General features: G+C 42.4%; 2 protein-coding genes across 4 annotated transcripts in view; one reads left to right on the top strand and one right to left on the bottom strand.

The window, feature by feature from the left end:
• Positions 1-527, bottom strand: part of txndc16 (thioredoxin domain containing 16) — a 43704-nt gene extending 43177 nt beyond the window's left edge. For both annotated transcript variants that reach the window (XM_062054007.1, XM_062054005.1), the window contains exon 1: positions 315-527. The gene's annotated coding sequence lies outside the window, so the exon portion shown is untranslated. The remainder of the gene's footprint in view (positions 1-314) is intronic.
• A 514-nt stretch (positions 528-1041) lies between these two features.
• gpr137c (G protein-coupled receptor 137c) overlaps positions 1042-25937 on the top strand; it is a 28233-nt gene continuing 3337 nt past the window's right edge. The window contains exons 1-6 of one of the 2 annotated variants that reach the window (XM_062054003.1): positions 1047-1682; positions 11684-11733; positions 16499-16606; positions 18052-18190; positions 21839-21985; positions 23020-23145. In XM_062054003.1, the coding sequence (XP_061909987.1) occupies positions 1317-1682; positions 11684-11733; positions 16499-16606; positions 18052-18190; positions 21839-21985; positions 23020-23145 (936 nt within the window). In that variant the 5' untranslated portion in view covers positions 1047-1316. Of the gene's footprint in view, positions 1683-11683; positions 11734-16498; positions 16607-18051; positions 18191-21838; positions 21986-23019; positions 23146-25937 lie in introns of both variants that reach the window. The other variant, XM_062054004.1, reaches the window with a different exon arrangement.

The following is a 25937-nucleotide window of genomic DNA, read 5'->3' as shown; positions in this document are numbered from 1 at the left end:
ATTTAATTGTGGATATTAGATGCACCATAAAAGGAATACAGATGGAAATGAGCATGGTGCTAAATCTGGTGCAGCCATCTTCTTAATGTAACTGCACATTGTCCTTCAAATAAACAAATAGAAACGAACAAACAAAAACAAAAGGAGGAAAAAAACGAACTGTTCTGGAGGTTAGTGGGGTTATAAGTTATAATTAGGGCTCCAAATGAACTAAATCATGGCGAAGTGAATACTAATTGTTATTTCATGTTTACTACTTCAAGTGATTTGTATTTGTATTTATGTTAAATAAAGATAATTGATGAATTACTAACCTGAGAACGTCAACGTTTGTCTTTCCAGGTGCAGAAATAGCAAGAAACCACAGTTATGGGAAATAACACTAAATACATTATGATATAATACCTCCTCCAAAAAGGTGAAAGGATGAATAAGTGTGGTTTCGTCTAAAAGTACATCACAAGTGATGCTAATGTACAGTGTTAGTATGCTAGCTGCCGCTTGTTTTGCCACGAAAAAAGTCGGTTCCAATTTACACTCAACTTCCTGCTTGGGCTTTCACATAGTTATATGTGATTTGACGACACCGACGTTAAAACAGAAAATTATAGTTTAAAAAGACAATAACGATTAAAATATAGTAGAGCATCTTCTATTGACACGTTTCAGAATTCCAAATCAGTTGAAACGTGTTGAAATGGTTTAATTATGCTTTTATTTTGAAGGCTTTTGTTTGTATGACAAGTCACTTGACGTTATAGAGGAAGGTTTGGATGGTGTTGTTATTGACTTTACATAACCACGTGCTTCCTACAAACCAATGGGATGAGCGATTGTTTCAGCATTCTGGCCAATCACTGCGGAGAGAGGGGGGTTCGTCATTAAAGCACTGTGGTAGTGGGCGTGTCTCATGTGTGGCCCAGGTTAGGAAACTGCGTGAAATATGTGGCTCCGGAGCAATGTGTATCACATTAAAACCGGCCTGTTATCGAGCCAAGATGGCGGCAGATGAGCGCTCCTTTTCCTGTTTAAAAAAAGGAGGCGGGTCTATAGTTGCATCACAGCTGACTGGAGGCTTCCACCCCCAACTTGTTGTTTTTGCAGATATTGACTGGGGTATATTTGGCATGTTTCCTCTTCTCTGTCTTGTTTTTTTCCTGACATTTAGACTGGCTTCATTCTTTGGCCTCACGTTTTATATCAAGAAGCGGCGCGCAGTTGTACTATGTCACTAACCCAGAAGAAAGCCTTTTCCGCAAGTTTCGCAGGAAGCTTTTGGCGAAGCAAAGTCAGCTTTGACCCAGTTTGGGTGTGACATGTTTTGGTCTGATGAGCAGGTGACTCCCAGCGTGAAGGAGATGAGCTCCGGGGGAACGATCACGCCTGCCTTGGAGCTCAGCCTCACCGCCGCCTACACCGTCCTGTACGGGCTGCTCTTCTTCTTCGTCTACCTGCAGCTGTGGCTCATCCTGCACTATGGATACAAGCGCTGCAGCTACCAGAGCGTCTTCTTGTTCCTGTGCCTGCTGTGGGCAGCGCTCAGGACGACTCTTTTCTCCTTTTACTTCTACAACGCGGCGCAGGCCAGACAATTACAGCCGCTCTCCTACTGGCTGCTCTACTGCTGCCCCATTTGCTTGCAATTTTTCACCCTTTGCCTGCTAAACTTCTACTTCTGGCAGGTAAGACCTCACGACTATTGCAGTATATCCATATATGAAAGGGACAAGCGGTAGAATATGAATGGATGGATATTCTAATTTATGTTGGAAATTTGTTACATATTTGTGTTATTCCTTTCCTTTTTATGAAGTCTTACAAACTTTATATACTACGGTGTACTTATTTTCTTTTTAAAAAATGAATTAAAACAAACATTAAATATGAAATTATTATTATTATTAATTAATACATGCATTTAATGATTCCAGAGCGTGGCCACCGCTGCTGCTCACTGCTCCCCTCACCTCCCAGGGGGTGGAACAAGGGGATGGGTCAAATGCAGAGGGTAATTTCACCACACCTAGTGTGTGTGTGACTATCAGTGGTACTTTAACTTTAACTTTAACTTAATCATGTACCTACCCCGTTTCCATATGAGTTGGGGAAATTGTGTTAGATGTAAATATAAATGGAATACAATGAATTGCAAATAATTTTCAACCCATATTCAGTAGAATATGCTACAAAGACAACATATTTGATTTTTAAACTGATAAACATTTTTTTTTTTGCAAATAATCATTAACTTTAGAATTGGATTCCAGCAACATGTGACAAAGAAGTTGGGAAAGGTGGCAATAAATACTGATAAAGTTGAGGAATGCTCATCAAACACTTATTTGCAACACCCCACAGGTGTGCAGGCTAATTGGGAACAGGTGGGTGCCATGATTGGGTATAAAAACAGCTTCCCAAAAAATGCTCAGTCTTTCACAAGAAAGGATTGGGCGAGGTACACCCCTTTGTCCACAACTGCGTGAGCAAATAGTCAAACAGTTTAAGAACAACGTTTCTCAAAGTGCAATTGCAAGAAATTTAAGGATTTCAACATCTACGGTCCATAATATCATCAAAAGGTTCAGAGAATCTGGAGAAATCACTCCACGTAAGCGGCATGGCCGGAAACCAACATTGAATGACCGTGACCTTCGATCCCTCAGACGGCACTGTATCAAAAACCGACATCAATCTCTAAAGGATATCACCACATGGGCTCAGAACCACTTCAGAAAACCACTGTCACTAAATACAGTTCGTCGCTACATCTGTAAGTGCAAGTTAAAGCTCTACTATGCAAAGCGAAACCCATTTATCAACAACATCCAGAAACGCCGCCGGCTTCTCTGGGCCCGAGATCATCTAAGATGGACTGATGCAAAGTGGAAAAGTGTTCTGTGATCTGATGAGTTCACATTTCAAATTGTTTTTGGAAATATTCGAGATTGTGTCATGCGGACCAAAGGGGAAGCGAACCATCCAGACTGTTATCGACGCAAAGTTCAAAAGCCAGCATCTGTGATGGTATGGGGGTGCATTAGTGCCCAAGGCATGGGTAACTTACACATCTGTGAAGGCACCATTAATGCTGAAAGGTACATACAGGTTTTGGAACAACATATGCTGCCATCTAAGCGCCGTCTTTTTCATGAACGCTCCTGCTTATTTCAGCAAGACAATGCCAAGCCACATGATGGCGGCGCATGGCTATGGCTATGCTGCGGCTATGCTAACGCTCTTGGGAGTGTAGAGCGATTTGGCAAAAAACACCCGTCATTTCTGTCAATTTCATGGCTGGCTCAAAGCGTGAACACTCTGTGATCACATACGACCGACAGACAATTCTGGATGTGGATGGATCGGGTCGTTATAGACTGAAAGATGCATGTACGGTGGACCTCCTCGCTAGCATGGGAATACTTCGCGGGCTACATCGAGCGGCCTTTGTAGCAGCGGAGTCAACTGCTAGCGGTGACCGCCAATGGAGACGACATAAGCGGTGCGAGCGGAAGCAGAAGCGGGGATGCCGAGGGGGGCTAACAACAAAGAGAAAAGCTAACCAAAGAAGCGTGGAGTCTCCGGGTAAGAAGCCATTTAAACTAGAACTAGTTTAAATGGCTGATAATCCTGGCAGGCTGGATAATCCCTGCACACATAGCAATTCTCTTAGAATAAAACACAACTCACATAATGTTTTTTCTTTTGTGACCGTGTCAGAGGCAGACATACATTGTACTGAGGTAGCTAACTATGATGCGTTCAGTTTATCGCAACATCAAGCAAACAATCTGAATATCCCCGTCGTATCAATTCGTAGATATGGTCGAAACTATTTAAAGTGCACTACGCATAATAAACGCAACATTATTAATATTGCTACTTCGGATAATTTCAACAAACAATCATCAAAACAGCCCACTACCTATAATATGGGCTTTTTAAACATAAGATTATTTTCTTCCAAAACGTTATTAGTTAATGAAGTCATTAGAGACAACAAACTTGACGTCGTTGGTCTCGCCGAGACCTGGCTCAAACCAGACGATTTTTTTGCGCTAAATGAGGCATCTCCTCCTAACTATACCAATACACATGTTGCCCGACCTCTTAAAAGGGGAGGGGGTGTCGCACTAATATACAATGGAAACTATAATCTTACACCTAATCTAAATAATAAATATAACTCGTTTGAGGTGCTCACTTTGAGGTTTGTCACACCGCTGCCTCTCCACCTGGCTGTTATCTACCGCCCCCCTGGGCCCTATTCGGACTTCATCAGTGAATTCTCAGAGTTTGTTGCTGATCTAGTGACGCACGCCGACAATATAATCATAATGGGGGACTTTAATATCCATATGAATACCCCATCGGACCCTCCATGCGTGGCGCTCCAGACTATAATTGATAGCTGTGGTCTTACACAAATAATAAATGAACCCACGCATCGCAACGGTAATACGATAGATCTAGTGCTTGTCAGGGGTGTCACCACCTCTAAAGTTACGATACTCCCGTACACTAAAGTAATGTCCGATCATTACCTTATAAAATTCGAAGTTCTGACTCATTGTCAACAAACTAATAATAATAATAATAACTACTATAGCAGCCGCAACATTAATGCTGCCACAACTTACTGACCTACTGCCTTCGGTAATGGCACCATTCCCAAATTATGTGGGCTCTATTGATAACCTCACTAACAACTTTAATGACGCCCTGCGCGACACCATTGATAGTGTAGCACCGCTAAAGCTAAAAAGGGCCCCTAAAAGGCGTACCCCATGGTTTACAGAAGAAACTAAAGCCCAGAAATTATCATGTAGAAAGCTGGAACGCAAATGGCGTGCGACTAAACTTGAGGTTTTCCATCAAGCATGGTGTGATAGTTTAATAACTTATAAACGCATGCTTACCTCAGCTAAAGCTAAATATCACTCAAATCTCATCCACCTCAACAAAAACGATCCTAAATTTCTGTTTAGTACAGTAGCATCGCTAACCCAACAAGGGACTCCTCCCAGTAGCTCCACCCACTCAGCAGATGACTTTATGAATTTCTTTAATAAGAAAATTGAAGTCATTAGAAAAGAGATTAAAGACAATGCATCTCAGCTACAACTGGGTTCTATTAACACAAATACGACTGTATATACGACAGATACCGCCCTCCAAAATAGTTTCTCTCTCTTTGATGAAATAACATTGGAGGAATTGTCAAAATGTGTAAATGGGACAAAACAAACAACATGTTTACTTGACCCAATTCCTGGGAAACTTATCAAGGAGCTTTTTGTATTATTAGGTCCATCAGTGTTAAATATTATAAACTTATCACTTTCCTCTGGCACTGTTCAAAAAAGCGGTTATTCATCCTCTACTCAAAAGACCTAACCTCGATCCTGATCTCCTGGTAAACTACCGGCCGGTGTCCCACCTTCCGTTTATCTCGAAAATCCTCGAAAAAATGGTAGCACAGCAGCCAAATGAACACTTAGCGTCTAACAATCTCTGTGAACCTTTTCAATCCGGTTTCAGGGCAAATCACTCTACGGAGACAGCCCTCGCAGAAATGACTAATGATCTATTGCTAACAATGGATTCTGATGCGTCATCTATGTTGCTGCTTCTTGATCTTAGCGCCGCTTTCGATACTGTTGATCATAATATTTTATTAGAGCGTATCAAAACGCGTATTGGGATGACAGACTTAGCCTTGTCTTGGTTTAACTCTTATCTTACTGACAGGATGCAGTGTGTCTCCCATAACAATGTGACCTCGGACTATGTTAAGGTAACGTGCGGAGTTCCCCAGGGTTCGGTTCTTGGCCCTGCACTCTATAGTACTTACATGCTGCCGCTAGGTGACATACGCAAATACGGTGTTAGCTTTCACTGTTATGCTGATGACACCCAACTCTACATGCCCCTAAAGCTGACCAACACGCCGGATTGTAGTCAGCTGGAGGCGTGTCTTAATGAAATTAAACAATGGATGTCCGCTAACTTTTTGCAACTCAACGCTAAGAAAACGGAAATGCTGATTATCGGTCCTGCTCAACACCGACATCTATTTAATAATACCACCTTAACATTTGACAACCAAACAATTAAACAAGGCGACGCGGTAAAGAATCTGGGTATTATCTTCGACCCAACTCTCTCGTTTGAGTCACACATTAAGAGTGTTACTAAAACGGCCTTCTTTCATCTCCGTAATATCGCCAAAATTCGTTCCATTTTGTCCACAAGCGATGCTGAGATCATTATCCATGCGTTCGTTACATCTCGTCTCGATTACTGTAACGTTTTGTTTTTGGGCCTCCCTATGTCTAGCATTAAAAGATTACAGATGGTACAAAATGCGGCTGCTAGACTTTTGACAAAAACAAGAAAGTTTGATCATATTACGCCTATACTGGCTCACCTGCACTGGCTTCCTGTGCACCTAAGATGCGACTTTAAGGTTTTACTACTTACGTATAAAATACTACACGGTCAAGATCCTGCCTATCTTGACGATTGTATTGTACCATATGTCCCGGCAAGAAATCTGCGTTCAAAGAACTCCGGCTTATTAGTGATTCCCAGAGCCCAAAAAAAGTCTGCGGGCTATAGAGCGTTTTCTATTCGGGCTCCAATACTATGGAATGCCCTCCCGGTAAAAGTTAGAGATGCTACCTCAGTAGAAGCATTTAAGTCTCATCTTAAAACTCATTTGTATACTCTAGCCTTTAAATAGACTCCCTTTTTAGACCAGTTGATCTGCCATTTCTTTTCTTTTCTACTCTGCTCCGGGGTGGACCGCTAGCCTGTTCATTGGATGGGGACATCTCTACACTGCTGACCCGTCTCCGCTCGGGATGGTTCCTGCTGGCCCCACCATGCATGGACTGGACTTTCGCTGATGTGTTGGACTTTCACAATATTATGTCAGACCCACTCGACATCCATTGCTTTCGGTCTCCCCTAGAGAGGGGGGGGGTTACCCACATATGCGGTCCTCTCCAAGGTTTCTCATAGTCATTCACATTGACGTCCCACTGGGGTGAGTTTCCCTTGCCCGTATGTGGGCTCTGTACCGAGGATGTCGTTGTGGCTTGTACAGCCCTTTGAGACACTTGTGATTTAGGGCTATATAAATAAACATTGATTGATTGATTGATACAGCACGTGTTACAACAGCGTGGCTTGTAAAAAAAGAGTGCGGGTACTTTCCTGGTCCGCCTGCAGTCCAGACCTGTCTCCCATCGAAAATGTGTGGCGCATTATGAAGCGTAAAATACAACAGCGGAGACCCCGGACTGTTGAACGACTGAAGCTCTACATAAAACAAGAATGGGAAAGAATTTCACTTTCAAAGCTTCAACAATTAGTTTCCTCAGTTCCCAATCGTTTATTGAGTTTTGTTAAAAGAAAAGGTGATGTAACACAGTGGTGAACATGCCCTTTCCCAACTACTTTGGCACGTGTTGCAGCCATGAAATTCTAAGTTAATTATTATTTGCAAAACATCAAATATCTTGTCTTTGTAGTGCATTCAATTGAATATGGGTTGAAAAGGATTTGCAAATCATTGTATTCCGTTTATATTTACATCTAACACAATTTCCCAACTCATATGGAAATGGGGTTTGTATGTATGTATTAATATGTCATTTTAAATGTATAAATGATCAAGTATTAATATTAAATTTAATTCGATGTTCCTGTTAACTGTTTTTGTGTATTTGTACATGTGAGAGTGGACAAGGCCACTCGGAGAACGTAATGTGGTCACATGACAGCAAAATGGAAGTGTTTGGTATCAAGTTTGCTGAGAAATGTCGAATAGAAATCCAACACCATCATCATTACTGTCAAATATTGAGGCGCAAACTTTGTGTTTTGTAATGGTTTCTGCTAAATATAAAGAAAGACTCGCTTGGAAATGATGATGTATTCTCTCCATGAACTGTACCGTTCATGTGAGCTCAGTCAAATTAGCAACTGAGTGCAATTCATTTACATCTACCAGACATCCGGAGAGCTTCATTGAGGATGTGGGCAAGCACATGATCTTGTGCATCAAAAGTTTTCACTGCTCCTTCTCCCTTCACCTTGACCTGCCAAAGATCAACCCCCGCAAAAGCCAAAACTCGGACAACACCTCAGTGTAGTTACTAAGGCACCCGTGCCCACCAACTGACATTTTTTAAAACCTAGCTCCAACAAACCTCTGTACCAACTTGCTTCAAGACAGCGTCCAGCATTCCTGTATTAAAGAGCACCACACTGACAAACCTGTATCACTATCGGCCAGTAGCCCTCCATCCAATATTCATGAAATGCTTGGAGAAGCTGGTCATAGGTCAGAATAAGGCCTCCATCGATGTCACTGTGTACCTCTCCACCAGCTCCACTGATGACGCCATCTCATCAGTGGTCCACACAGCCCTCACCCACGTGGAGAGCAGAAAGTCCTACAGATTTTCCTGGACTTCATCTGCACCTTCAAGCTCATCATCCCACAGACCCTGGTGAAGAAGCTGAGGAACTGGGTCCTGGACTTGCTGACCAACAGACTCTAAGGAATCACAACACGGTCTCCTCTTCTATCAACCTCAGCCCTGGCTCCAGTATGACTACACTGCTAAACACCCAGGGGCAATGTGGTTTGGTTGGTAGAGCGGCCGTGCCAGCAACTTGAGGGTTACAGGTTCGATTCCCACTTCCGCCATCCAAGTCTCTGCCGTGTTCTTGAGCAAGACACTTTACCCACCTTCTCCCAGTGCCACCCAGACTAGTTTAAAGGCCTACTGAAACCCACTACTACCGACCACGCAGTCTGATAGTTTATATATCAATGATGAAATCTTAACATTGCAACACATGCCAATACGGCCGGGTTAACTTATAAAGTGCAATTTTAAATATCCCGCCACACTTCCGGTTGAAAAAGCCTTCGGAGGATGACGTATGCGCGTGACGTAGCCCGGGGAACAGAGGTATGCCTTCCCCATTGAATACAATTCAAAAAAGCTCTGTTTTCATTTCATAATTCCACAGTATTCTGGACATCTGTGTTGGTGAATCTTTTGCAATTTGTTTAATGAACAATGGAGGCTGCAAAGAAGAACATTGTAGGTGGGATCGGTGTATAGCGGCTGGCTGTAGCAACACAACAAGGATTACTCACTTGGATAGCAGACGCGCTAGCCGATGCTAACCGGCCACCGCACGGACGATCGGGTAAAGTTCTTCATCGCGCCATCGATCGCTGGAACGCAGGTGAGCACCGGTGTTGATGAGTTGGGCAGATGAGGGCTGGCTGGCGTAGGTGGAGCGCTAATGTTTTTATCATAGCTCTGTGAGGTCCGGTTGCTAAGTTGCTAAGTCAGCCTTAGCGTCGTTAGCAACAGCATTGTTCAGCTTTGCCAGGCTGAGATCTATTAACCGTGTAGTTACATGTACATGGTTTAATAGTATTGTTGATCTTCTGTCTATCCTTCCAGTCAGGGATTTATTTATTTTGTTTCTATCTGCATTTGAGACAGATGCTATCATGTTAGCTCATGCTAAAGAGCTTCGTCGATGTATTGTCGTGGAGATAAAAGACACTGAATGTCCATTTCGCGTTCTCGACTCTCATTTTCAAGAGGATATAGTATCCGAGGTGGTTTAAAATACAAATCCGTGATCCACAATAGAAAAAGGAGAGAGTGTGGAATCCAATGAGCCAGCTTGTACCTAAGTTACGGTCAGAGCGAAAAAAAATATGTATTTCACTGCATTCTAGTCCGTCACTCTAACGTTCCTCGTCCACAAATCTTTCATCCTCGCTCAAATTAATGGGGTAATGGTCCGAATAGCTCTATCTGCGTTGAAAACAATAGGAAAATATGAGGGAGTGAACAACTGACAACGTCACGCTACTTCCGGTAGGGGCAAGGTTTTTTTTATCAGAGACCAAAAGTTACGAACTTTATCAACGTTGTTCTATACTAAATCCTTTCAGCAAAAATATGGCAATATCGCAAAATGATCAAGTATGACACATAGAATGGATCTGCTATCCCCGTTTGAATAAAAAAAATTCATTTCAGTAGGCCTTTAAATGTAACTTAGATAATGGATTTCACGATGTAAAGCGCTTTGAGTCACCAGAGAAAAAGCACTTCCCTTCACTCCAGCTGTCATATTGTGAAGTTTGCGGATGACAACGATGAGCCAAAATACAGAGAGGAGGTAACATCTGGTGGATTGGTGCAAAAGCAACAACCTTTGCATCAGTGTAAAAAAGACCAAGGAGACAGATGGTGGTGGTCTTCAGGAAGTTTAGACACCACTTATCCCCCGCCACGTTGGAGCAACAGATGTGGAAGTGGTCTCCAGCTTCACGTACTGTATATCTGACTTCATCTATCCTGTCACCTCACCTGAAGCCGCAACACTTCCTGTCTGCTCAAGAAGGCACACCAGCGTCTCTATTTCCTCAGGAAGATGCAACATTATTATGTTTCTATAGATGTGTGGTGAAAAGCACCCTCAGCACTAACATAACGTTTGTGGCACAGCAGCTGCCAACTGAAAGGATGAAGGCACTGCACGGGGTGGTAAAAGCTTCTCAGAAGATTGTGGGGAGCAGCCTTCCACCACCACTGACATCTTCATCAGCACATGAAGAAAGAGGGCTGCGTGTACCACCAATGATTAGACCCACCCTGCACACCCTCTCATTGATCCCCTACCCTTAGGCAGGAGGTTGCGTAGCTTCTCTATGAGGGCAACCAGACTAAGGAACAGCTATTTGGGACGGTGTGGCTCAATTGGTAGAGCTGTCGTGCCAGCAACCGGAGGGTTCCTGGTTCGATCCCCAGCTTCCGCCATCCTAGTCATGTTCCTTGTGTCCTTGAGTAAGACACTTCACCCTTGCTCCTGATGGGTCGTGGTTAGAGCCTTGCATGGCAGCTCCCGCCATCAGTGTGTGAATGGGTGAGTGTGGAAATAGTGTCAAAGCGTTTTGAGTACCTTGAAGTTACAAAAGCGCTGTACAAGTTAAACCCATTTACCATATTTCGTAAGCTGTTAGACTGCTGAACTCAGATGGTGCTCTGTAGCAATGGATACCAATTTCCTACCCTCCTTCTCCATCCATCCACGAGGAACATTTAACTTGCACATGCGTTCCAACTGTGCTGAACTGGCCATTTTTTGGTTTGGTTTGGTTTTCATTGTTTATAAATTCTATTTGGATTACAGATCACAATTGATTCTATTTTTCAGTTATTATATTATATTTATAATCGATCCCCATTAAAGTTAAAGTTGAAGTGCCAATGATTGTCACGCACACACTAGAAGCGGTGAAATTATCCTCTGCATTTGACCCATCCCCACAGGGGAGTAGTGAGCAGCAGCGGTGACCGCGCCCGGGAATCATTTGGTGATTGAACCCCCAATTCCAATCGTTGATGCTGAAACATATGCTGTTTTAACATACTCTATTTACATCCTATTCTATTTAAATTATTATGTACAGTACATACTATTCTTGTGATAATCATTGGGCGAAATCTGCGACATTGACTACTAGATTTTGTGTCATGTGTGCTAGTATGACAATAAAGTTCCTTGAATCTTTGAACAATCATTTGATCACATGATGTTTTGTACAATAACAATTTGAGAAATGTGTTTTTAGGTTGTGTTCAAGGCCAAAGCCAAGTATTCTCCAGAGATGACCAAATACAGGTAAGTCCTGTTGTTACTCCACTTAGTCACCAGCCATTACATTAGGTACAACTGCCCTTTCCACTACAAAAGCTGCATTGAAATGTTGACTTTACAAAGGTTATTATTTCATTTATTTATGTTTATGACTAGCGATGGGTATGCCTACCAAAATTTGGTAATAACAAAAGTAGCTATTATATACTGGATATCAAGCCAACGGCAGTGCTCAGTTCCAACACCGCATAAACATGTCACTGTAGCGCTCACCAGCACAACAACACAACACTTCCTAGTAATGTACCGCTCACACTGGTGAATGAATGATGAATGAATGATAGGTGGTGGTAGGAGGGGCCGTAGGCGCAAACTGGCAGCCTCGCTTCCGTCAGTCTAGGGCAGCTGTGGCTACAAATGTAGCTTACCAACACCAGGTGTGAATGAATGATGGGTTCCCACTTCTCTGTGAGCGCTTTGAGTATCTAATAATAGAAAAGCGCGATATAAAATCGAAACCATTATTATTATTAACTTTCGAAGTGCAGGCTGCAGTGTCGAACGATGATTGGTTAAACACAGTTGGGGGCATTCCTAAAAATTTTGTTTTCGAACACAGGACCGCCACTACAGTACGCGTGGCGATTTGTTTATTTCCTGTGTATTTCTATTACAATAAACTTGACCACGAAGAGAAAGAAGAACAACTTTTGTGGGACAAATGTGTGCTGAAGAACGCTAATCAGTGGAACTCTCTAGCAGTGATTTTACTCAGCTGTAAAATCTTTAAAATATATGCAGTTAGAGCTGTTTATTATTTTTACAAACTTGATTTTAGTATGCAAAGCCACTACAAACTATTTCTTACGTATTTGCAGAGGAATATGAAGCTGCTTACTACTCTGATACTTTGTTGGATAAATGTGAAATAAAGGAGACAGTACACAGATGGAACAAAAGTAAATCCCATCAAATATTCACTATTTACTTTATTACATGTTATAAAAGTAGTCAGTGACACTCCACGTGTGTACTTATTAGCCTCAACCCGAGTAAACCGAATGCTAATTTTAACAAGCCAATGCTAAATCTGATGTGTTTGTGTTGTCAGCGTGAGATAAACAGTGACATTTTTTATTCATATATTATTATTGACACCTGAAATGGACCGTAAGGAGTTTTTTTCATGAGTTGAACTTAAAGATCTAAAACTTTTACTATATACACAAAATAGCCATTCCTCGCAATAATTGTTCATATATCTTTCTAAATCTGTGTTAATGAGCATTTTTTCTTTGCCAGGATAATCCATCCCACCTTAGAGGTGTGCCATATCAAGATGCTGATTAAACAGCATGCTTATTGCACAGGTGTGCCTTAGGCTGACCACAATAAAAGGCCACTCTGAAATGTCCAGTTTTATCACACAGCACAATGCCACAGATGTAGCAAGTTTTGAGGGAGGGTGCAGTTGGTATGCTGACTGCAGGAATGTCCACCAGAGCTGTTTCCGTGAATTGAATGTTCATTTCTATAACATAAGCCGTCTCCAAAGGCGTTTCAAAGAATTTGGCAGTACATCCAACCGGCCTCACAACCGCAGACCACGTGTAACCACACCAGCCCAGGACCTCCACATCCAGCAGGTGCACCTCCATGATCGTCTGAGACCAGCCACCCGGACAGCTGCTGCAACAATTGGTTTGCATAACCAAATCATTTCTACACAAACTGTGAGAAACCGTCTCAAGGAAGCTCATCTGCATGCTCATAATCCTCATCGGGGTCATGACCTGATGGCAGTTTGTCATCGTAACTGACTTGAGTGGGCAAATGCTCACAATTGATAGCGTCTGGCACATTGGAGAGGCGTTCTCTTCATGGATAAACCCCGGCTTTCACTGTTCAGGGCAGATGGCAGACAGCGTGTGTGACAGAGAGGTTTGCTGATGTAAACATTGTGAATCGAGTGGCCCATGGTGGGGGTGGGGGTAGGGGTTATGGCATGGGCAGGTGTATGTTATGGCAGTGTTTTTCAACCTTTTTTGAGCCAAGGCACATTTTTTGCTGTGAAAAAATCCGGAGGCACGCCACGAGCAGAAATCATTAAAAAACGAAACTCAGTTGACAGTAAAAAGACGTTGTCGCAATTGTTGGATAAGACTTTAAACCATAACCAAGCATGCATCAATTTAGTTATTGTCTCAAAGTAGGTGTACTGTCACGACCTATCACATCACACCATGACTTATTTTGAGTTTTTTGCTGTTTTCCTGAGTGTATTGTTTTACTTCTTGTCTTGCGCTCCTATTTTGGTGGCTTTTTCTCTTTTTTTGGTATTTTCCTGTAGCAGTTTCATGTCTTCCTTTGAGCGATATTTCCCGCATCTACTTAGTTTTAGCAATCGAAAATATTTCAGTTGTTTTTGTCCTTCTTTGTGGGGACATTGTTGATTGTCATGTCATGTTCGGATGTACATTGTGGACGCCGTCTTTGCTCCACAGTAAGTCTTTGCTGTCGTCCAGCATTCTGTTTTTGTTTACTTTGTAGCCAGTTCAGTTTTAGTTTTGTTCTGCATAGCCTTCCCTAAGCTTCAATGCCTTTTCTTAGGGACACTCACCTTTTGTTTATTTTTGGTTTAAGCATTAAACACATTTTTTACCTGCACCCCGCTGTTTCCCACATCTACAAAGTAATTAGCTACCGGCTGCCACCTACGGATATGGAAGAGTATTACACAGTTACTCTGCCGAGCTCTAGACAGCTCCGACACTCAACAACAACACATCATTTGCAGACAATAATTACTGGTTTGCAAAAAATATTTATAACCCAAATAGGTGAAATTAGATAATCTTCCACGGCACACCAGGCTGTATCTCACGGCACACAAGTGTGCTGCGGCACAGTGGTTGAAAAACACTGTGTTATGGACAACGAACGCTAATTCATTTTATAGATGGCTTTTTGAATGCACAGAGACACCGTGACGAGATCCTGAGGCCCATTGTTGTGCCACTCACCCGAAACCATCACCTCATGTCGCAGCATGACAATGCACGGCCCCATGTTGCAAGGATCTGTACACAATTCCTGGAAGCTGAAAACATCCCAGTTCTTCCATGGCCAGCATACTCACTGGACTTGTCACCCAGTGAGCATGTTTGGGTAGCGCCCTAGAAAGAGGTGGTGGCTGTTACCAGCTACCGCTGGAGCCGCAGTCATGGGTGGTCACGGGGGAGGTTGGTCTGGAAAAGGGCTCTTGCTGGTCCAGGCACAGGAAGCTGCCGTGTGGCAGGAATAGGCAATGCAGGAGTCTGACTCTTGGGAGACTGTAGAGTGGGTGCGCTTTCATTTTCGGGGGCATAGCTTGCATATTCGGGGGTGCACCTTGAGCCTTGGGAGACGAAGGCTGACTGGCTGCATCCGCCTTTGAAACAATGTCCATGTTGTCATCAGATGACTTACTGTCACCGGTTGGAGATTGTCTGGTCGACAAAGTGCCAGCTGGCGGTGTGATGTTATCTGAGCACACTTATAGCGCTAGCAGTGTGACATCAACGGATCGCTACCGTCTAGCCTCTTGGATAGCCGAAGCGATGTAGACATCCAGTCACTTAGCCCGTGACTGGAAAGGGTAAGATTCATGTGGGGACCGTGCTGGGGAAGACTTCCAGGCAGGCTGAGGTCGGGAAAGATAGCGGCTCTCTGCCTTAATCACTTTCACTATTAATCAACCTAATGCTCTCATCGCCGAGCAATAGATTTATTCCTCAATCTTATTTTAGTCGTCGTATTTCAGAAGACATCTTGGCTATTGTGCGTCAGCTCTAGGATCCAATAGGATCCTCTGCTTTTCATCCTTTTGCGAGAAATACTTTACGAGGCTGAATTATTCAGTCACGAACTGGTCGTGTTGACGAAAGTCATGATTCTCAAGATGCAAAGGACAATCAGGAGCCGTAGTGCAGGTAACAAGATGCAAAGGACAATCAGGAGCCGTAGTGCAGGTAATAGGTCCTGAGTAGTCGTGAGTTCAATCCCGGCCTCGGGATCTTTCTGTGTGGAGTTTGCATGTTCTCCCCGTGACTGCGTGGATTCCCTCCGGGTACTCCGGCTTCCTCCCACCTCCAAAGACATGCACCTGGGGATAGGTTGATTGGCAACACTAAATTGGCCCTAGTGTGTGAATGTGAGTGTGAATGTTGTCTGTCTATCTGTGTTGGCCCTGCGATGAGGTGGCGACTTGTCCAGGGTGTACCCCGCCTTCCGCCCGATTGTAGCTGAGATAGGCTCCAGCGCCCCCGCGACCCCGAAGGGAATAAGCGGTAGAAAATGGATGGCTGGATGGATCCTTAAGAAAAAAGGCAAACAGTGTAATGTAGCAAACAATGATCAAGCAACGAAGGCTGGGTAACCAAATAATGTAAAGAGGAGGGATTTACTAAGGAGACAGGTGGATCTGATAGATAGATCTGACCAATCTAAGTCTATGAACACTGAATGATGAAGCCTACTCGGATGAGCAGCAAAACGTCTTCTAGGACAAACCAAACAGTCTAGTTGCGATCGATTGAATGCCCTGAGAGGACAATGTCCTGGATGAATGAGAACATTCATAGACATCAAAAATATTAATGAATAAATACATCTTAGACAATGACAATCAAAACTGAGTTCTTTTGATAACGTTTTTGAATTGGCCTGTTAGATGGTGCAGAAAGTGTCCAAAAAAGCAAGATGTCTGGATGTGTTCTGATGCCAATTCACACTTCTTCTCTCTCTCCAGAATCCTGCTATGTTTTTTCTTCCTGTCTCTCAGCGTATTCTTCCTTGTGGTGAATTTAACGTGTGTGTTGTTGACACAAGGAGCTTTGGAGCACTGCCAATTGCCAAGGTAAGAGTGAAGCGTTCAATCATTTATTTTATGCCGACTGTTTTATTCAGAGCTGCAGGTGAGCTGGAGTCTGGAGTTCACGACTTGCAAGATGGGTGGTCTCAATCAACCCCCCCAAAGAGTCTTACCGGCTGCTCCTTTTTTGTAGATAAAGAGGAAGCCTTCCCAAAGTCACCATTGGTTGGTGTGGTCAGCCTGCAGCAGTTGATAGAACACATTAACAAACACAATAAGTTTATTGTGATAGTTATAACAAGCCCCTTTATTATTTGATATGTACAATTAACCATTTAAATCTGGACACCTTCCACATGCGCTTAACCAAGCGTACATTTCTCTCCTTATTAAAAAAGACAAAGATCCCTCTTGGTGCACTTAGTATCGTCCTATTAGCCTGTTGAATGTGGATTTAAAATTATTGTCTGAACTGCTAGCTTTATGTATTGACACTATTCTTCCTTCTATTATTAATGCAGATCAAACCGGGTTAATTCGAAACATGCACTCCTTTTCTAATCTTCGACGTCTTTTCAATATATTGTATAATGTGCCTGCTTCCAACACCCAAGAGGCAGTGATATCACTGGATGCAGAAAAGGCTTTGGACAGGGTGAAGTAGAACTATCTATTTTATGTCCTGGAGAGATTCGGTTTCGGTAACTGTTTTATTTATTGGGTTGAGCTCTGTTCCTGCCCAGTGGCGTCGGTCAGAAAAAATAATATTCAATCCCAATACTTTCGCCTCTATCGTTCTACACGGCAGGGCTGTCCTCTCAGCCCATTGCTTTTTGTGCTTGCCAATGAGCCTCTGTCATTAGCGCTCTCCAAGTACCACCATAATGACCAACATTAAAATGCAGCTTAGTTGCATAATAACGGCACTGAAGGCGGATGAAGGCTGCAACAGAGGGTGGTCTCCAGTCGTCATGGATCCATGCCACTGGATCAAGGCCCCTCTCTGCCAAGAACTGTGTGGTGGCTGCAGGCGCATCAGTCTCCCCACGCTAAAAGACGTCACGCGCAGGCGTCCTCCCGAATGGGAACCCATCCATTCTGAGGACAGTCATACTCGACTACGAGTGACTGCCGATGATGATGAAGAACATGCATGTAATGCTAATTGTAAAGTGTTATTAAAACATGCATGTTATGTTAACTGAATGATCAAAACATGCATGTCATGTTGCATTATAGTGTAATAAAAACATGCATGTTATGTTAATTGTATGGTAAAATTGGACATGTGAATGCTTGTGTGTATTCACAGTATGTGTCCTATGATTGACTGCTGACTGGTCCAGAGTGTACACTACCTCTAACCCAAAATCAGCTGTGACAGACTCCAGCTCACCCGTGAGCCCAAACAGAATTATGCGGGAGCAAAAAAAATGAAAGCAATAATGAAAACTCTGTTAAATGGTCTTTTTTTGAACCTGTGTGTCAAGTGACAGGAGTCTAAGGCACACAGTCCTGTCTCGCGTTCTGATCAACGACAGTCTGTTCGTCATGTGTGCTGTCTCTTTGGCCATCTGCATCTTCCGCATTGCCAAGATGTCCTCAGCCAATGTGTACCTGCAATCCAAAGTGAGTACAGATACATCTGTAAACCCTCTAGTCTTACGCAGTATAGGCGTGAACATGGAAACAAATATGAAGTCACTACGGTATCTGTTAACCTGACTCTCGCCATGTCTCTGTAGTTCGCTGAGCTCCACACAGGGATCTGGGACTTCTCAATAGGAGATGTATTTCAGAAGGCGGGGCCTTGTAAAAATATCATTGTATGTGATTGGATAAACCACTTGTCCGTTATCTTGAATGATGTACTACTTCAACCCCTAACATCGAAATCAACCAGTTACGCTGATGAGAGCGACGCTGCGAAATCCAAAACAGAACAGCCGACATATTGGATAACGACAGAGCGAAAAGTTAGAGAACTTTTACTGAAACAACGCAGCAATGTCAGTAGACGATCAATGTCGTTTGTGCAAAGATTTGTGCATGGTTCGCCATTTGTCGTTTAGCCACGACTCGGGACTACCAAATACGAGATGGCAACGTCCTTGGAGGATTTAATTCTTGTTTCTTCCTCCCAGTTGCATGCCTGTTACCCCCCAATAATCCAGCCTCACGGATCTGATCCTCTACCAGAGCAATCAGCGGAGAGACAATCATAACGACTGGGTTCTGCACTCGTCCCATTTCCTTCACCACCAGTGGAGCGATTTGGTAGATCAAGCTCTTGCCAAACCCGGTTGGAAGAAGAGCCAAAACATCCTTGCCACCAATAAATGCCTTCAAAACCGTTCTCTGTTCATCTTTTAAATAATTAATTTTCGATAGATTCGACAAAACAGTTGTAATAGCAGAATCAATGTCAGCACACGACGCAGCGAGGGCTGCCTGCATATTTGCAGAATGTCCGCACAGGACTCCTCGCTGCGTGCCACCATTGTTGTTTGAATCAAACAGTCGCTTCGGCGCTACGTCCATACTTGCCAACCCTCCCGAATTTTCCGGGAGACTCCCGAATTTCAGTGCCTCTCCCGAAAATCTCCCGGGACAACCATTCTCCCGAAAATCTCCCGATTTCCAGCCGGAGCGTGCCTTAAAGGCACTGCCTTTAGCGTCGTCTCTCACCTGAAAAGGAGACTATTATATATGTCTCCGTTATCCATAGGTTTATCTATAACCCATATAGTAGGCAGGCACGGAGCTATTTCTCAGTGTGTTTATTCCAGCCGGCACGTTAATACACTGATACACAACATACGGATTCCCATCATGCATTGCTTCAAAACTACGGCAAGTTGTAATATCCAAAATGTCCAGCCGGACAAACAATATTGGGGGCGTGCCTTAAAGGCACTGCCTTTAGCGTCCTCTCTCACCTGAAAAGGAAACTATTATATATGTCTCCGTTATCCATAGGTTTATCTATAACCCATAACACGGTGGCTGAATGGATATAGTCACTCATGAACGGTCAGAGAAGCACAAGGCGGCGGCAACACAGTATTATGGGCCACCTTGCAAGCAACATTCCGTTCTCATTTGCGGATGTTTTCAACAAATCCGTGAAGGATATGTTCCCGGATTCAGAGATCGCTCGCCAGTACTCAAATGGCAGAACAAAAGCTCCTCAAATAGTGAAAGGTAAGTGTTGTTGTTTTTTTAAAGTAAGCAGCAAGTATAGTTAGTAGAACTGGGTTTTCATTACTGTTTACTGTACTATATATATATAAATATAAGAAATACTTTAATTTCAGTGAATACTAGCTATAAATATACTCCTCCCCCTTAACCCCGCAGCCCTGCCCCGGCCCCCTCCCCACCCCCCAATCTCCCGAATTCGGAGGTCTCAAGGTTGGCAAGTATGGCTACGTCACATCAATGAAATCCCACCCAACGATCCTGATTGGTTCATTATTTTTTGCTATCTTGAAGGAGTTTGCATTGCCCTCAATCCCAGAACCTTGTGTGGAGCTCAGCGAACTACAAGGATCTGGCGAGAGTCAGGTTAACTATCTGTATGCTTGCAGAGGAACGTGTAGTGGATGATGTGTGTACAGTATATAAAATATACTGCATATGCAGTGGGGAAAATACAGTTATAATGCATCATTTTTATGGGAACTTTATTTCCACAGATTAACAACAGACACCATGTAAAAAAATCACAATAAATCAAGTTCATAAATTTGAGTGACATAAGTATTTGATCTCAATTTGCAAAAAGTGACAAATGTAAGTTATTATACCTTTTCGTTTTTTTTCTCTTAATCCTTTATTTACCCAGAAAAGTCCAATTGAGATTCAGAATAGTTTTCAAGTGAGTCCTACTCCAAATATTTATTCACATCCATACATCAGTGTGGGTGGACTGGGACCAAAGTGGGTGCAAGGACACAACGGCAGAGACGAGGCGGAATCTGGATTCATACCAAAAAGTTTCTGGAGGACCGCTCTTCCATCTGAGCCACACCACCCTTTTGCTAAATAAAAATATGATATGTCGTTTAAATACAATTAGCTTTTTCACGTGGCCGCTTTGGTCTTGGTTTGAATGGAAGAGACCGTTTATAATACAAAAGGTGATTTAGAACTTGGCGTACTAAATATTGTTTTCAATCATTAAGATCGTATAGTTCTTGACATGTATTAGAGTACGTGTATTTTCTTGTAGTTGTCGTACTTCAGCACATTAGTGTACTTTTACTTTCTTGTAGTTCTAGTACGTGTAGATATGTAATTGTAGTTTTCTTGTAGTGTGTGTGTGTGTGTGTACTTTTAGTTTCTTGTTGTTGTTGTACTTTAGTAGTATACCTTCAGTTTCTTATAGTTGTAATACTTTAGTCGTGTACCTGTAGTTTCTGGTAGTTGTAGTACTTTCATAGTGTACTTGTAGGCAAGGTAAGTTTATTTATATAGCACAATTTGTACGCAAGGCAATTCATAGTGTTTTACAGATGCATACAATTACAAGAAGGCAAATAAAAATCATCAAATAATCACAAAGTAATTAAAGAGTGTTGTCATATGCACAGCTAAAAGGAAGTACTTTTAGCCAAAATGTTGAACATCAGTAGTGTATTTGTAGTTGTAATACTTGGAGCTGCACTGGAGGCAAGGTGGAAAAACAGCAGTCAATGGGATGGAGGAGGCACGATCCAAACCAGGAATCCTTCAGTTACTGGACGGCCTGCTCTACCGCATGAGCCACTGTAGTTCACTCCAGTTTTGTGTAGGTCTACAATCCAAGGTTCTTTGGCAGTTCTTTGGTCTTGCCCGTGGTAATACAGAGATTTACATTGTGTCTCTGTTCTGCCATAAAAATGATGTGGTGTTCATATCTTTGTAAACGTACTAAATCAGTAGGGTGTCAAACTTTTAACTCTCCCACTTTAAAGTGTCCTGTGACGTTCTACTTGATTTTGGAGTTTGTTCAAATATTTCAGCACTGTGGAAGCGACAAATGTTCTTACAAAGTTAAGAAGAAAACATTTGTCCAAAGTGCAAAAGAAAGGAACAGGCGCTCTTATCTAACTCCATCCATCCATCCATCCATTTTCTACCGCTTATTCCCTTCGGGGTAGCGGGGGGCGCTGGAGCCTATCTCAGCTACAATCGGGCGGAAGGCGGGGTACACCCTGGACAAGTCGCCACCTCATCGCAGGGCCAACACAGATAGACAGACAACATTCACACTCACATTCTTGTGTTTTTCAGGGGACGTCAGTATGTCAAGCCACAGCCATTGGAGCCATGGTTATTCTGATCTACACGTCTAGAGCTTGTTACAACCTGGTGGTGGCGCTGTTTCTGCTGGACAGACCTGATCTCTGCAACTACATTTGGTGCAATGTTTCTGATCAGGTGAATATTCACTGATACTTCACACACACTAATACATCATGTGGTAAGATCGATCTGACCAGGTGAATATTTACTGATACTTCATGTACACTAGTACATAGTTTGGAAGGATACACTCAGAAAAAACCTGACTCTACAAGTGCTACCAGAATGACCAACATGAAAATACAGTAGCATAGTAGGCCTAAGTTTTCATTATAAACAAGGCCAAGGTTTTATTGAACAAGTTTATTTAATAGTTTTGGCTACTTTAACATTATACACAGTTTGAATAGTGACACGGTGTTTGAAATTAAGAAAAAACAAAAGACTTTAACCTCTTAAGGCCCAAGCTGTTTGTTACATGCTTTTTTTTCTTTCTCTTTGCTATTTGGGCTTATTGGACCCTAATTAGAATAAAAACTAAGAATCATCTTTTTATATGATGTACTTAGTCCATAAGTAACAAAAGTTTATTTCATGTTTAGTGGCATGCTAATTCTTATTTTTACACTTTTTTTTTCCAAATTCCATAGTATGTTATACTCTTTTGACACCACCAGATAGCAGTATAAGTGTCCACATAAGACCCCAATTCAGTAGTGTAGACAATTTTGGAAATAAGAGCTAAAAGGTGCTGTCCACGCATGTGGCCACTCAGGCCTTTAGAGGTTAATTAAGTGAGTCTTTGGCGTACCACTAGTAGTACACGTACCACAGTTTGAGAATCCCTATTTTAGATGCTTGGAGCCTCCAGTGAGACTGTTGGCAGCCTGTCAAAAAAAAAAAATGACACTTGTCATAAACCATGCAACAAACCCAATTTGAGTACAGACCTTTTCACAAAGTAAATCAGCACCAAATTGCACATTAAGAATGTGTGTGTGTGTGTGTGTGTGTGTGTGTGTGTGTGTGTGTGTGTGTGTGTGTGTGTGTGTGTGTGTGTGTGTGTGTGTGTGTGTGTGTGTGTGTGTGTGTGTGTGTGTGTGTGTGTGTGTGTGTGTGTGTGTGTGTGTGTGTGTGTGTGTGTGTGTGTGTGTGTGCGTGTTTTGCAGGCTGACATGCGGAAGATGAGTGCAAAGACGTACATTGTGTTTGGGATCATATTGTTCTTTTGGGAGTTGCTGCCAACCAGCTTGATGGTGTTTTTCTTCCGAGTCCAAAGGCCAGCCTACGACCTGGTAAAGTCCATGTATATATATATACAGTATACATCAATATACAGTACAGGCCAAAAGTTTGGACACACCTTCTCATTCAATGCGTTTTCTTTATTTTCATGACTATTTACATTGTAGATTGTCACTGAAGACATCAAATTTATGACACCTGTGAAGTGAAAACCCTTTCAGGTGACTACCTCTTGAAGCTCATCAAGAGAATGCCAAGAGTGTGCAAAACAGTAATCAGAGCAAAGGGTGGCTATTTTCAAGGAACTAGAATATAAAACACGTTTTCAGTTATTTCACCTTTTTTTGTTAAGTACATAACTCCACAAGTGTTAATTCATAGTTTTGATGCCTTCAGTGACAATCTACAATGTAAATAGTCATGAAAATAAAGAAAACCCTATGAATGAGAAGGTGTGTCCAAACTTTTGGCCTGTACTGTACATTAAATGGAGAAAATAATTGTTTGAGAAAATAATTTTCTGTAAAAATGCCCAACATCGTGTAAGTAAAATATAAATATAAAATGTAAGTTTCAAATTTAATAAAGAAATAGAGGGACAAGCGGTAGGAAATTGATGGAAGGTTATAATACGTGCGTACCTTCAAAACCAAAAGGTTACAAAAAACATAATTTTGTCCACCTCAACAAATGGACAAATATTCCATGATGGATCATCCAGAAGGAAAAGTTAGGCTTATGTTGGTCTTTCAAAGACATGATGGCCACTTGATGGCACAGTTTTCTCACCGTCACCACCCTTCTTCTGCAACCGAACGGCTGTTAAAGCTTTAAAAGCGCCTCCTTTCATATTACTTAGGGATTGTGATTGATGGGCAAAATTCCAAAAAATTGTGGTTCCCCTTTAAGGAAGGGTACTTTAATTGAAGGGTCTAGAGCAGGGGTCCCCAAACTATGGACCGCGGGCCGGATCCGGCCCCCCAGCATCCAAAATCCGGCCCACGGGAAGTCCCAAGTAAAAAAAAAAGTGTTTTAATTATTATTATTATTTTTTTTTTTTTTTAAATTTTAAATGTTATCTTTCCTTTCTAATCCATTTTATACCGCTTGTTACTCTCTGTGTCTCCTAGCCGCTCAGGCAAATCATATTGTCTAAAAATGAATTTTCCCATCGATAACGTGATAATGTTAAAGGCCTACTGAAAGCCACTACTACCGACCACGCAGTCTGATAGTTTATATATCAATGATGAAATCTTAACATTGGAACACATGCCAATACGGCCGGGTTAACTTATAAAGTGACATTTTAAATTTCCCGCTAAACTTCCGGTTCGAAACGCCTCTGAGGGTTGACGTATGCGCGTGACGTCAATCATTGAAACGGAAGTATTCGGACACCATTGAAGTCAATACGAAATAGCTCTGTTTTCATCTCATTATTCCACAGTATTCTGGACATCTGTGTTGGTGAATCTGTTGCAATTTGTTCATTGCATTATGGAGAAAGAAGCTGAGCAAGCAAAGAAGAAAGTTGTCGGTGCGAAGTGTCTATTTTGCGAGGGAAGTCAGCAACAACACGTACACAGCCGGCGCTTCTTTGTTTACATTCCCGAAAGATGCAGTCAAGATGGAAGAACTCGGACAACAGAGACTCTTACCAGGAGGACTTTGATTTGGATACACAGTTGCGATAACGTGAGTACACAGCTGCGCTTCCAAACATTTGATCGCTTGCTATAACTAGCTCGAGCTAGTAGCTAGGAGCTAGGAGCTAGCATTAGGATTAATTTGTGGCATATTAAATATAAGCCTGGTTGTGTTGTGGCTAATAGAGTATATATATGTCTTGTGTTTATTTATTGTTGTAGTCATTCCCAGCTGAATATCAGGTCCCACCCGCGCGCTTCCAAATATTTGATTGCTTGCCCGTACGTGCGTGTCATGTACGTAACTTTGATTAAATATATGAGCTTTATGAACCTTGGGTTAGGTGAACGGTTGTTTGGGCTGAGTGAGTGTGTGTGTTATGCAGGTGTTTGAATTGTATTGGCGGGTTATATATACGGGATCCCGTCCATATTACCCGCTCGAGCTATAACTAGCTCGAGCTAGTAGCTAGTAGCTAGGAGCTAGGAGCTAGCATAACAAACACCTAGGTGTTTTTATGCGGGATTAATTTGTGGCATATTAAATATAAGCCTGGTTGTGTTGTGGCTAATAGAGTATATATATGTCTTGTGTTTATTTACTGTTGTAGTCATTCCCAGCTGAATATCAGGTCCCACCCGCGCGCTTCCAAACATTTGATTGCTTGCCCGTACGTGCGTGTCATGTACGTAACTTTGATTAAATATATAAGCTTTATGAACCTTGGGTTAGGTGAACGGTTGTTTGGGCTGAGTGATTGTGTGTGTTGTGCAGGTGTTTGAATTGTATTGGCGGGTTATATATACAGGATCCCGTCCATATTACCCGCTCGAGCTATAACTAGCTCGAGCTAGTAGCTAGCAGCTAGCATAACAAACACCTAGGTGTTTTTATGCGGGATTAATTTGTGGCATATTAAATATAAGCCTGGTTGTGTTGTGGCTAATAGAGTATATATATGTCTTGTGTTTATTTACTGTTTTAGTCATTTCCAGCTGAATATCAGGTCACCCCCGGCTCTCACAGCATCTTCCACTCCCCACTAGTCCTTCACTTGCACTTTCCTCATTTAAAAATCTTTCATCCTCGCTCAAATTAATGGGGAAATCGTCGCTTTCTCGGTCCGAATCTCTCTCACTTCATGTGGCCATCATTATAAACAATAGGGAACTTTGCGTATATGTTCAATTGA

The sequence above is a fragment of the Entelurus aequoreus genome, linkage group LG07 (genome assembly GCF_033978785.1).
Source record: "Entelurus aequoreus isolate RoL-2023_Sb linkage group LG07, RoL_Eaeq_v1.1, whole genome shotgun sequence".
NCBI lineage: Eukaryota > Metazoa > Chordata > Actinopteri > Syngnathiformes > Syngnathidae > Entelurus > Entelurus aequoreus.
Note: the sequence above shows the minus strand (reverse complement) of the source record. Positions and strands in the feature narration are given on the sequence as shown.